The 14,500-nt window shown below is 40.3% G+C and overlaps 1 protein-coding gene across 6 annotated transcripts in view; it reads right to left on the bottom strand.

Moving 5' to 3' along the window:
* Positions 1–5,213: 5,213 nt before the first annotated feature.
* Positions 5,214–14,500, bottom strand: part of cdc42ep4b (CDC42 effector protein (Rho GTPase binding) 4b) — a 28,224-nt gene continuing 18,937 nt past the window's right edge. For all 6 annotated transcript variants that reach the window (XM_048611031.1, XM_048611033.1, XM_048611030.1 and 3 more), the window contains one exon: positions 5,214–11,021. In XM_048611031.1, the coding sequence (XP_048466988.1) occupies positions 9,739–10,749 (1,011 nt within the window). In that variant the 5' untranslated portion in view covers positions 10,750–11,021 and the 3' untranslated portion in view covers positions 5,214–9,738. The remainder of the gene's footprint in view (positions 11,022–14,500) is intronic.

The raw sequence follows: 14,500 nt of genomic DNA, 5'->3' as shown, positions 1-14,500 counted from the left end.
AGTTAGAAATGGAGCAAAATAATGGAGGTCTTAGAGGAGTATGGAAAGCGAAGAGGGATTTTAAGAAAGCAATTAGGAGACAAAGAGCGGGGAAGGGAAAATGTTGACAGCAAGATAACAGAAACCCCCCAGATATTCTATATGTATATCCGGGAGAAGAGAACAAGGGAAAAAAGTAGGGCCTATTAGGGACCATATGTGAAGCTAGAGGACATTGGTTGAGGGTCAAATGAGTATTTCACATCAGTTCTTTACTTGGGAGAAGGAGGATGCAATTGCAGAATTCGAGAAGATGAACTGTGAAGTTCTTGAGCAAATTGATATAAAAAGCAAAAAGTATTGAAGGTTTTGGCCAATTTAAAAGTGGACAAATCCTCAGTTCCAGATGCTGCGGAGATGAGGGAGGAAATTATAGAGGCCCTGACCCAAATTTTTAAATCATCTCTAGCCACAGGGGAGGTGTCAGAGGATCGGAGGACAGCTAATGTGGCTCCATTTTACAAGAAGGCTGACAGAGATAGACCAGGAAACTATAGACCAGTGAGTCTAACATCAATGATAGGAAACTATCGGAGGAAATACCAAAGGAGAAAATTAATCTTCATTTTGAGAGGCAAGGGATAGGAATTTGATCAGAGATAGTTTTGTCAGAGGGAGGTTATGCCTAACAAATTTTCAAGGAGGTGACCAAGTGCTTAAATGAGAGTAAGGCAGTTTATATCGACTTCAGCAGGTCTTTGACAAGGTTCTACGTGGAACCTGGTAAAGGTGATGAACACTCATCAGATCCATGGTAACTTGGCAAGTTGGATCCAAAATTGGTTGAGCGACAGGAGAGAAGGTGTTGATAGAAGACTGTTTGTAGAACTGGAGCTGAGTGTGCAGTGATGCTCTACAGGGATAAGTGCTGGAACCCTCATTTGTGCTATCTATAACTAATGGAGGCGAGGATTTGGGGAGGATGATAAGTTAGTGGATGTCACAAAAATTGGCAAGGTGGCGGACAGTGAGAAGGAATGCGTTAGGTTACAGAAGGATATAAATGGATTCAGCACATGGGAAGATGGAATTTGTTCCCCTTGGTCAAAGGGCTAACAAGGAGGCATAATTGTAAAGTGAAAGGTTTTAGAAGGGATTTGAAGAAATATATTTTCAACCAGAGGGTAGTGTGGGTCTGGAATGCACTGGAGGGTAGTTGAGGCAGGAAACCTCACCACCTTTAAAAAAGTACTTGGATGAGCAAGTGTTACAACATTCAAGGCTATAGACCTAGCAGAAACGTGGGTCCAGTATAGGTGGCACTATATTTTTAGTGGTATTTGAGCTGAAGGGCCTCTTCTGAACTGTATGATTCTATCATTCTAATGTAACTTTTCTATTTAAAAAAAAGTAGTAGAAAGAAAGCTGCGTATTATAGACCAATCAGCTTGACATTGGTAGTGATGAAAGGCTAGAATGGATTATAAAATAAAATTAATAACAAGCCACTTGGAAACAGTGGCAGGATTGGACAGTCAGCATGGGTTTATGAAAAGACAAATCACGCTTGACCAATCTAATGGAATTCTGAGAGACTGTAACTAGTGGCGTTGAAGAGGGGTAGAAGCCAGTGGATATGGCTTATTTTGATAAAAGCCTTCTGCAAGTTAAAGTCTCACGTTAGAGATTGTATGTTTAAAGTATTCAGTTTGATAGGAAACCGGAGATAACAAGGATTGTAGATGCTGAAAGCCAGAGTCTATAGGTGAGACACTGGGAAAGCACAGCAGGTCAGATAGCATCCGAGGAGCAGGAAAGTCAATGTTTCGGGCTGAAACCATTTCATCAGAACTAGGGGATGGGGAGGGGAGCCCAGAAATAAATAGAGGGAGGGGTGTGGGGCTGGGGGAAGGGTACAAGAGATAGTGATAGGTGGATGTAGGTTGGGGGTTATTAGTATGTAGGAAGGGTGGAACAGATAGATGAATAGGAAAATGGACAAGTTAGGTCAAACAGGGAGGTGAGGAAGGACTGGACATGGGATAAGGCTAGGGCTGGAGGGATTTTGAAACTGGTGAAGTCAATGTTGAGGCCATTGAGGTGTAAGCTCCCAAGACGAAATATCGTGTGTTGCTCGTCCAGTTTACATTTGGCCCCACTATCACAGTGGAGGAGACCAAGGATGGACATTTTGCCAGGGGAGTGGGAGGGGGAATTAAAGTGGATGGCAACTGGAAGATCAGGTTGGTTGACGTGTGCAGAGCACAGATGCCCTGCAAAGCAGCCCCCGAGTCTGCATTTGGTCTCCCCGATAGAGGAGACCACATCAGGAGCAACAGATACAATAGATCAGGTTGGATGAGATGTAGGTGAATCTCTACCGGATCTGGAAGGATTGTTTGGGGCCTTGCACGGAGGTAAGAGGGGAGGTTTAGGGGCAAGTGTTGTACCTCTTGCAGTTGCAGGGAAAGGTAGCAGGTGTGGTGGAGAGTGTAGAGCTGATGAACGAGTCGTGGAATGACCGGTCCCTGCGAAAAGCCAAACAGGAGTGGATGGGGAAATATCTTTTTGGTGGTGGGGTCCGATAGTAGGTGGCAGAAATGTCAGAGGATGATGCATTGGATTCGGAGGTTGGTGGGATCATATGAGGACTAAGGGGACTCTATCCTTATTGTTGTTTTGTTGGGGGGGGGGGGGGCTGGTTTGAGCAGAAGTGCAGGAAATGGAGATGTGGTTGAGGGTATCCTTAATTACTGAGGAGGGGAAATTACAGTCCCTAAAGTAGGATATCTGGGATGTCTTGGAGTAGAACACCTCATCCTGGGAACAGATGCAGCAGAGGCAGAGGAATTGGGAGTATTGTATTGCATTTTTGTAGAAGGGTGGATAAGGGGAGACGTAGTCGTGGGAGTTGGTGGGCTTGAAATGGATGTCGGTGGTGAGTTGGTTTCTGGAGATGGAGACAGGGAGGTCCAGGAAGGGGAGGGAGGTGTCAGAAATAGTCCAGGTTAATTTGAGGGCAGAGTGGAAGGTGTTGGCAAAGTTGATGAACTGCTCGATCTCCTTGCAGGAGCACAAGGCTGTACCGCTGCAGTCATTAATATAGCGGAGAAAGAGGTGAAGGATGGCGCTAGTGTAGTTGCGGAAGAGGGACTGTTACACAAATCCTACAAAGCAGGCATAGCTCAGGCCTAGGCAGGTGCCTATGGCCACTCCTTTGGTTTGCAGGAAGTGGGAGGAGTTGAAGGAAAAATTGTTGAGTACCAGTTCAGCCAAGCAAGCGAGAGTATGTCAGAGGAGGACTGGTTGGATCTACGGGAGAGGAAGCAGCAGAGGGCTTTTAAGCCCCGTGTGGGGTGTACAGGTGTATAGGGACTGTAGGTCCATGGTGAACATGAGGTGTTAGGGGCTGGGGAATTGAAAGTTTTGGAAAAGGTGGCGGGCATGTGTTGTGTCCTGTACATAGGTTTCTGGACCAAGGGGAAGAGAATGGAGTCGAGGTAGGAGATGAGCTCAGCGGGGCAGGAGCAGGCAGAGACAATGTGTCAACTGGAGCAGTCAGGTTTATGGATTTTGGCTCATTTCTATCAGATGAGAGGCTGTGGATGGGAGATCTCCTGAAGTGATAAGGTTGTTGATGGTCTGGGAGATGATGGCTTGGTGCTCAGATGGGGAGATGATGAGGTGGGATCATGATCAAGGGGACAGTAGGTGTTAGAAAATTGGTATCTGGAAATGAAGAGTAAGAATAAAATGGTCTTTTTCTGAAAGGCAGGTACTGACTGGTGATGTTCCAGCGTGATTTGGACAGGCTGAATAAGCGAGCAAATGCATGGCCGACAAAGTATAGTATAGATAAATGCGAGGTAGCAAAATCAGGAAAGCAGATTATTATTTGAATGGTTCCAAATTGAGAGGGGGTGAATGTGCATTGAGACCTTGGTGTCTTTGCATACTAGTTGCTGAAGGTAAGTATGCAGGTGTAGCAGATAGTAAAGGCAGCAAGTAGTATATTAGCCTTCACAGCAAGAACATTCGAGAACAGGAGCAAGGACATCTTGCTGAAATTTTACAGGGCTTTTGTGACACTACACCTCAAATGTGGTGTAGTTTTGCTGGGAGTCCAGCAAATGTTTACCAGACTGATTCCCAAGATGGTGGCTTATACAAGGACAGGTTCAAATCAGTTCGGATTATTATTTGCTGGAGTTCAGAAGAGTGAGGGAGATCTCAGAAACCTATAAAATTCTAACAAGACTAGACAGTGTAGATACAGGAATGATGTACCCTATGGCAGAGGAGTCTAGAAGCAGGGTCAGTTTAAGGATATGGGGCAAGCCATTTTGGATTGGAAGGAGGAGAAATTTCTTCACCTAGAGATTGGAGAGGCTGAGGGATTTGTTACTACAGAAAACAGCTGAGGCCAAAACATTGTATGATTTAAAGGAGTTGAACATAACAGTTGAGGGGCTAAAGGGATCAATGGATATTGATGTTTGGTTTCGGGGTTGGGGGGGGGGGGGGGGGGGGGGGGGAGAATGCTGGTAGTGGTACAGAAAGAATGGAAACATACTAGGTGTGTTGTATGATCATAACAGATGGCAGAGCAGGCTTGAAAAGCAAAATGGCCTACTCCTATTTTCTATGTATCTAAAACAGCAAACACGTGCCTCACTGGTGTGTTGACCTTGCAATGCACATGTCCAATTTATATTTATTTTTGGCAGTGGAGGCAGAAGTCTTGGCAAGATACCATCAGACATGCAGGTGGTGTATTGGATTGTACTGTCTTCTGGAAAGATTAAAGTAAGGACCTTCAGTGCAATCAACAGCCTAGATCAGGTACGTAATCCGGTTTTGAGAGTTGAGATTAGTTTCAAACAGTCAAATTTGAGAGGTACAAGTATTACCAACTAACAAAAAAGAGTTGAATTATTAACAGGAGTAAGAACTTCAAGTGATTTTTCTCATTGGATCCAAATTTTGCCCTTAGACAGACAAAATAATTTTGCACTAACAAAAACAAACTGAAGGTGGGATCTTCTAGTGTGTATGATGCAGACTTCATTGGTTTCTGTGCAGTGATGCATTTAAGCAGTCCCATTTACTCAAAAGCACACAACAGCTACAAAATAGCTGTTTATCAACTATTGACAGAGTTGCTGACTGAAGCAATAGTCATATGCCTAGAATGAGGTGGAAAATATTAGCAAAAACACACAAGAAACAAACAGTTGTCTGCATACAGTTTATTAATCAATCCCCCCAAAAAAACAATAAACTATTATTGTTTACTACTGATATGACAAAGCATTTTAAAATAATAGGTTGTCAGTGAAATCAGTGATAGTACCAAATAGGTTTTAGTACTTATAAATTCAAAAATAGAACATTAAAGTAAGACTTGTCAGTTTATTTCATTCTTTTCATTAAAAAAATTACACAATAAAAAGTGAACCCAATACCTATACACAAAATGTAGTACCTCTGTGGTTAAATGTGTTTAGGAAAAGCAGAGAAGAGAGCACTTCACAGCTGGAGTATATTTTAGTAACACAAATTCTTTAAATATTTGGCACAATTGGATTTATTAAAAGATTCCTAGCAAAATAGGTCATGTGCAAACAAAATCACTTTAGTGGTAAGTTTCAATTTATTTCTTTGCGCATTACATTCAAGGACTAGTTTAAACAGGGAACTTTTAGTTTGTTTTTTGAATATTTAAGTTTCTGCTCAATTCTCCCACCTCCAGATTATCCACATCAGTTCAATTTACAGAAAAACACCTATCCCACGTTCTCAGTGGTTTTCTGTATCAGCAGCGACTATACCTACAAGTACTGCAGTTAGTGCGAAAGAACACAAATGAAATGAAACAAGGGTTCAAATGTCCTTTAACCATGCACTACATTACAGTACATTACATCACCCAAAGATACCAATTTGCTCAATGTTTCTAACATTTTATTTCAAACCTTCACCTTTTGCAGGTTTTCTTTGATTTCAACAATGGCCGTCAATTGAAGTTAGGTCAGAGATAGTTCTACACAAGATGAAGAAAAATATTTTGTTGCAATTTTCTGCTGGGATGCCCTGGTAAGTTTCTTTCAACTAACCTACCTCCATTCAGCAAGCCAATTTTGAAGGTTTTTTTTTAAAAAATACTTCACTTAATATGTTCTGCAGCTTACATCATGGGATAGAAACTTATTTACAATGATTTCTCTTGATAAAACACATGGGAATTAATTTAGTGTTGAAGCTATATTACATACATAACGTACAGCACTGTCCTCTAATCTCACCTCAAGTCTTGTCTAGAAAACACTTACATCAACATGTGAACAACTCCCCAAAATAAGGGAGTATTAGCTTTCACATTTCCTATTAAACATGCCATTAATGCAGTGCACTGGACTGTGCGCACAGCTGTCATCCTGAACATGAGCAGTGTTCAACACGCTGAACAGAAGCACTCTTAGACTAGACCAATATTTCACAATAACACTCAAAACATTTAAGTAGCACGAAGATGTACATGGATTACAATGTTGAAGAAAAATACTGTCCTGCACAAAAGAGAAAGTGTTTTATGGCAACTTGCCTCATATTCCAGCATTCATGGTAGGAACCATGACCAATCACCACATAATAGATTAAATATTCAAACAAAAAAATTTAGGCTATAAAGCAACACATTGTGCAACATCAGCAACAGGAAGACATTCCTGAAAAATGCAATTCTTTGTCCAATTTTAAAAAGGATCAAAGAAAATTGTTCTTTATCCATACTGTATTGATCTGTAATATGAAAGATTGGAAAAGAAAACTTAATATCACAAGGCACTACTGATTCTTACCTTTTGAAAAGTATTCAACTCTGGGGTGCTTTTTAAATTAATACTGCACTAGAAAATTAAGAAAACAAGGCAATAAAAGATTGAAATCATTTAAGGATATCAAAACATTTAATTGTACACTGAAGCAAGAACTTAAACTTTGCATCAACAAAAAGAAAGTTTAGTTACTAGCATGGTCTATGGTGAATGAGGCCAAATCATCCACCACCACAAATATGGTTAGGAAACTGGATGTCATCTATCAAAAAATTTGTGTAATTCCATAACATGCTCCTTCATGAACACTTTATTGCTCCTTAATAGTCCATTGCATTTAAATTAGCAATTTAGTGGCTTATTATTCAACAAAAATGCTAATTTGCATTCTAGATGGAAAATAGGTAAAAGTTGTGCGTTACGATTGGGCTGCCTTCTTGGTAATTCATTACTAGGTAACTGGCCTAAACCATTTCCAGCAAATGGCACAAGGAGCTGCACCAGTGAGACACATAATAAAGTGGAATGGTGGTGCTAAGAAAGTACAAGCAGCAGGATTAAGTGGGATGATTGTGGGCCGGAAGCATTAACACACTTCTAATAAAGGCATAAAATTGTTAAAAGCAACATACCCAATGTCTTCGTAAGCAGTTTCCAGCAGATACTGTGGACATTGCCAGTTAAGCTGCTTGAGGTGCAGTGCTGCACCATGCCAGTGGAAGCTCAAAATTGTGCATCATAGGACCCAGTTTGTACATGTTTAACAAGATGCCTGGATGTTTCAAAATGTGAAGTGTTGCCTTCCAATTTTCAAATGCTTTCACTCGGAGGGGACAAAGGGGCAAAAGAAAAGCTCCAGTGTGTTCATAAAGGTGTTGGTGCAAAATATGACTAGGTTATTAGAATGGGACAATTTGAAATTATTCTTTATTAGTTTCCTTTTCTGCAGAGGGGTTGCTTTAATTTCAAGTATTTTAAACTGACAGTCAGTTGAATAAAAGGGTCTTAGGAGAAAACCTGCTTTACTTTTGCATTGCAGGATTGTTACTACTGTCACTGCGATTTTGCATGTGGTTTTCATTCCAAAACATGCATTTATAGATGTAATGCAATGGGTGTATTATTAATTATCTGTTGCATATTGGACCTTAAGCTTTTACGTTAATAGTGGAAAGTCTCAAAATAATGTAACCAAGAATTATTTTTATATTACAATGTCAGAATCAAAGGCTGAATATGAAAAGATTCATCATGCAATTAAGAATGCACAATAAATCAAGGCATTGCTTAATTTTCAAAGTTTCCCAAGCAGTATGATTTTATTCTATGCATATATGGAGCAGTACAAGCACCCTTCATAAAAATCTTTAAGGAGGATACATTTTTTTGTTCACAGGATACTGAGCTGAAGCAAGTAGCAGGCATGCCCATACAATCCTAATTGGCACACTTGTCTTGCAAAGACAAGTTAAAGCCTTATTGGAAGTGTGTGCTTCAGCAAAAAAGGGGGTTACAAATTCTCTCTCTCTAAACCTCAGATGTTAAGTTTCAGAATCAGCCGGTTGGCTGAGTGGCTGTTCTGTGACTCGAGACTGGACTGTACCCCTCCTTCAAATATACTATGCTTATGGAATACTTACATATGAAATACATGCAATGTGGCTTGAAAAAGTTATTTCCCTTTTTGGGGGGTGTTGCAGGGGAAAAGATGGCAACTGTAGACTTGTAACAAAAATTTGTAATGGAAAAATCAGTTAAAACTTAGAAAGACGGCATAGTTTAAATGTAGTTGGAAAATGCTACAGAACCTGGCTCCCACTGTCATGAACTTGAATTTGGGTAGCACTTTCCATGACTTCAAAATGCCCCAAATTGCTTTGCAGCCAACTAAATACTTTTGAAGTATAATTACTCTGGTAATTTAGGGACATGACACTTGTTGGATTTGCAGTAATGCTTATCCCTGTAACATTGTCACATGTGCTATATTGAGGTCATTTCAAAATCAGCCCCTAATTAAATGAAGTGAAAGTGGATTAACAGGTGATAACTACGGATGGCAGATTTCAGTGACAGATAGAAACACATCAATTCTAGATTATGTATCAAAGACATTGTGCTATGGTCATAACTACATTTCATTTAAATATATGAACATTTAGGAAGCATAATGTGTATTAGTGTTCCACAGTGAGCAATGTACAGTTTATTTTAATGTTCAGGATTAGCACAATATTAACAAGTTCAGATATTCCACACTTCCTTGCAGAATGTTACAGAAATAGTGAAGCGAAAATTAACTGCTATTCATGTGAGAAAATAATTTAGCACCCGAATAGTTGGTGAAACCCAGCTCACTCAGGTAAAGGTTGAAAGCATCACAGCAACTACATGAATTACACAGAAAAATTATGTTTGAATTTTCCAAACCAAAATCCTAAACAGCAGCACCCCAGGGAGGATAGAGGAGGAAGGAAGGTGACCGAAGGAATGGAGCACCTTAAACCAGAGATTCCAACTAAGGCCGAGTAGTGATATAGGAAGCAGACAAGCCACTTTTCTAAGGAGAGTCCTTTGGGTCGCAGTGAATTGTCAAATATTAAAATGAGATTGGTACCATATAAAAAGGTAGCACAAACATAGCATTTGCACCGTTTAGGAATGTGCATAATATATGGTTAATTCTGGTTGAATAAAACATAAGCAGTGAGCCACCATGAGTAGTTGCAGATGTTGCTGGCCTATGTGGATTAAAGAATTTTGGTTACAGCCTTTATTACAGAATATATTTTGAGTCTGTGGTGTAAGAGTCTAGTGCAATCCTGCCATAATTCATTAATGCTGTAAATTCTAGGACAGATAGTCATCCTGTTCTCCAAATCCTTAATAAAAAAGCAAATATGCCAATCCAAATAGGCCAATTCTACACACGGATTTCATCCTCTTCATCCATGAAGGTAAAATCCTCATCTCCTTCATGCATAGATTCCTCTTTGAAGGCATCTCTGGATTCAGCTACATTTTTCATACTGTCTACATCTCCATGACTAACTCCCTCATAAACTGACCGCCTCTCTTCTGTAGTCCCAGATGCCAAACTGGACATGGAGCCACTATCTTGTGATAAGTGGCTCCCAGATGCTGTGCTGTACACAACACTATTAATGTTATTTTGCACGGCCATTGCTGATACTGCAGGTTCCTCTACAAACTTCTCTTTGGCCACATTTTGTGAATTAGAAAACGGTCCTTGTTTGTCATCGCCAAAACCAAGATCAGCACTTTCCCAAGTATCTTTTTCCATAACACTTAAAATTTCACCAAGCATTGAAGGACCAAGATCAACATGAAAGGACATGATGGATTCAGCATGCTTTAGTGGAAAGCCACCACTGGAAAGAGAAGTAGGAAGATCTGTAATATCTCCAAAATCTCGCTCATCTTGATATTCTGTACATTTACTTTCAACAGTGCTGGCAGCCCCATTGACAGGTACATCTTCCATTTGTTCACTTGCAAGCTTTTTTATTGGACTTGATGAAAGGCTCTTTGCCATCTGATTAGTTGGCTCCACAGTCTTATCATTGAGTTGAGGCAGAGACACTGCATTTTTCACAAATATTGCTGAATCACTCTGTGTCAACGTGTCTCGCTTATCAACACGTGTTACTGACTGAGACCGTTTGCTGCTGCTTCTGAATTTCCGAGACAGAAGCCCTGGCTTGGGTGTTGTTTCAGCAGGAGCAGTAGCAGCTGCAGCTCCAAACTTACTAGAAAGGAATGAAGTGTCTCCAAAGACGTCACCCCCACGACCTACATGCATCGTGTGCCTGAAATCACCAAGAGGAGCACTGATCATATCTGCAGTCAAGTCTATGCGAGAGCGCCGTTTGGACTGATTGGAGCTTGCCACAAGCTGTTTCAGGATCGGCATTTTCCAGATTTGAAAGGGGCACAAGTATGCTGGAATTCTGAAACTTAAAAGCCTCAATGATCAGGTTTTGGTCTTCAAATATAATCCAAAAAAATCTGACTCAATTCTTTATGCAGATAAAAGCTGATGCTCAATCGTTGATCCAACCACAACGCAGAATTGGTAAAACCAATTTGTCACAAAATTATACTTCATGAAATTTTACATTATCTTCCATTACAGCTGTTCTTTGTGCCAATAAATGCTTTAATATTCCAATGTACTTGATGCACCTAAATGCAAAAATAAATGAAAAATGTATTTAAAAACGTTAAAAACAAAATCACAATTTTAACTTTAGACAGGAAAATTTTTTTTTAAACAAAACCAGGATTAAACAATCATCCTCAAACTGACAATTGAAGGTCCTGATGAAATTTTAAATTCTTGAATTTCCTAAGAAAGACTTGTTAACAACACTTCAGAAAAACTGACTGGCAGAACCATTGAAGCTGTCAGTCAACAAGTTGAAAAGGCAATCATATAATCTCTAGCTTTATAAATGAAAATGTGAAATTGTGATATCATCTTGAAAAGTGCCTATATTACAGAGGTGCTGGATGTCTTAAAACGCACAAAGATTGACAAATTCCCAGGACCTGATCAGGTGTACCCTAGAACGTTTTGGTAAGCTAGGGAAGCGTTTGCTGGGCCCCTTGCTGAGATATTTGGATCACTGATAGTCACTGGTGAGGTGCCAAAAGACTGGCATTTGGCTAACAGTGTCATTATTTAAGAAGTGTGGTAAGGAAAAGCCAGGGAACTCAACTGGTGAGCCCGACATCAGTGGTGGGTAAATTTTGAGGGGATTCTGAGGGACAGGATTTACATCTATGTGGAAAGGCAACGACTGTTTTGGGATAAAAACAGAAGTTACTGCAAAAGCTCAGCAGGTCTGGCAGCATCTGTGAAGAAAAAGAAAAAAAAAAAAAATCAGTTAACATTTTGGGTTTGGTGACCCTTCCTCAAAGCTAGAGATAGTCTAGCATTAGGGCATTATCAGATTAAGGATAAGTCAACATGGCTTTGAGTGGGAAATTGTGTCTCACAAAATTGATTGAGTTTTTTGAAGAAGTGACAAAGATTGATGAAGGCAGAGCGGTAGACATTGTCTTTCTACACTTCAGCAAAGTTAGACAAGGATCTGCATGGTAGACTAATTAGATCACACAGAATATAGGGACAACTAGCCATTTAGACACAAAATTGGCTTGAAGGTAGGAGACAAAACGTGAAAGTGGAGGATTACTTTTGGAGGCCTGTGACCAGCAGTGTGCCGCAAGGAGCAGTGCTGGGTCCACTGATTTGGATGCAAATATCAGAGCTGTGGTTAGTAAGTTTGCAGATGACACCAAAATTGGTGTTGTAGAGGACAACGAAGGAGGTTAACTCAGAATACAACAGGACCCTGATCAGATGGACCAAAGTGGCAGACGGAGTATAATTTAGATAAATGTGAGGTGCTGCATTTTGGTAGGACAAATCAGGGCATTATACTCTGAATGGTAAGGTCCTGGGGGAGTGCTGACAAACAAAGAGACCTTGGGCGAAGGTTCATAGTTCCTTGAAAGCATAGTTGCAGATAGACAGGGTAGTAAGGCGGCATTTGGTATGCTTAGCTTTTTGGATCAGTGCATTGAATATTGGAGTTGGGAGGTCATGTTGTGGTTGTAAAGTATATTGGTTAGGCCAGTTTTAGAATACTACATTCAATTCTGGTCTCCCTGCTATAGGAAGGATGTTGTGAAACTGGAGACGATTCAGAAAATGATTTACAAGGATGTTGCCAGAGTTGGAGGTTTTGAGGTATAGGGAGAGGCTGAATAGGCTGGGCTATTTTCCCTGGAGCATTGGAGGCTGAGGGGTGCCCTCATTAGAAGTTTATAAAATCAGAAGCACGGTGAGGGTGAACAGCTAAGGTTTTTACCCAAGATAGGATAGTCCAAAATTAGAGGGTTTAAGGCAAGAGGGGAAAGATTTAACACTAAAGGTGGTGTGTGTATGGAATGAGCTGCCAGAAGTGGAGGAGGAGGCTGGTACAACCACAACATTTAAAAGGTATCTGTGCGAGTATGAATAGGAAGTGTTTAAGAGGGATATGGGCGAAATGCTGGCAAATGGGACTACATTAATTTAGAATATCTGGTCAGCATGGATGAGTTGCACCGAAGGCTCTGTTTCCATGCTGTAAATCTAAGACTCTATGAAAAGCAGGGATGTTATGCAAATAAGGACAAATCAACTTGGGGAAACTCAGCAATTCAAGAGAATATTTCAGGTCAATGACCTCCGATGAAAGGTCAACCTAAAATATTAACTCGGTCCCCACAGACGGTTCCTGGCCTTGTGTTTTCCAGCATTTTTGTCCACATTTCAGATTTCCAGCACTTTCAGTAATTACTTAGGTGTTATGCAAAACTTATGAACCACTGGCTAGGCCTAAGCCGAAATATCACATTCATTTCTGGGTACTGCACTTTAGGAAGAGTATAAAGCTTTTGTTTTTAAAAAGACCGTAGAGGAGATTTTCTGAAAGGACATAAATGGCAGAGGAAATTCAGTTTTGTAGAGAAACTACAATTGGTCTCCCTAGAACTACAAAGCTTCTTTCTGGTCTGTGCCACCGCCAAGCAACAAAGCAGCACTGCCCAAAGATGGCACTGCATAACAGTTACAGGGCAGAAACAAACTCCTGAAATGTTTCTCATAACACAAAAGTGTGACATTGAGAGTAAAGCTGAGAATCAAATCCATTGATACTGCTTACAATGTGGAATTTATAATTTGAGCAGAATGTGAAGGATATTCCTTTATCAATATGGCAAATAAAAATTAATATGGGTTTGATGAGAACAGTAATCATGCAATTTACCAATGAGTATAATGATCTATGAAACTAAAGGAAACTCACTGCTGCAAATCGTCAATGGTTCCTTGGAATGACCACTGTTCTGATTCAGAGGAATTTTCAAAATGATTGTTATAATGAACAAATGCTTCAGAGAAATCCATGTGAAGCGAAGCTGGTATTCGTGCTGACATCAACAAGCATCACCAGTGTGACATCACTGCACACATGCAGAGACATACTGGCACAACAGGGCCCTGATGTCATAGCTGACTGATGTCACAAGGTTATTTGTGCATACTAAAATGGCACTCACCAGCCCGTGTTTGGAACATGTGATGAATCTGACCTGCAAAGGGCAAAGGCAGCGGAAGCAGATTCAATTCCAACTTTTGAAAGAAAACAGGACAGAGTTGAAAGAGAAATATTTTGCAGGGCTACAGCTGCAGAACAGGGAGTGGAAACTATTGGATAACTTTCAAAGGATCAGCACTGGCAAGGTGTGTTAAAAGCCTTCTGTGCTGGACAATTTTAAGGAACCAAAAGTTTAAATTGGTGAATGCTTGTGCAAAAAAAAAAAAAAAAACACCAAATAGAAAATAATCTCACTTAACCTTTGAAAGATGGCAAGTTGGGATTGTAAACAAGGCTAATGTTATATTTATCTTACAGTACAGTCCTGGCAACTACAATAATCTATCTAGCAATTCTCCAGCAAAAGGAGGCCATTAAGCCCATTGTGTCTGTACCAGCCAAAGACCTACAGTATGTGCCTTGTTTCTTTGATTTTTTTTTAAACAAACTTCTGCCCATATGGGACAACAAGGTGCAAGGCTGGATGAACACAGCAGGCCAAGCAGCATC

Source organism: Rhincodon typus, chromosome 23 (assembly GCF_021869965.1).
Source record: "Rhincodon typus isolate 14 chromosome 23, sRhiTyp1.1, whole genome shotgun sequence".
NCBI classification, from domain to species: Eukaryota; Metazoa; Chordata; class Chondrichthyes; order Orectolobiformes; family Rhincodontidae; genus Rhincodon; species Rhincodon typus.
This window is presented reverse-complemented; position numbering and strand designations above follow the sequence as displayed.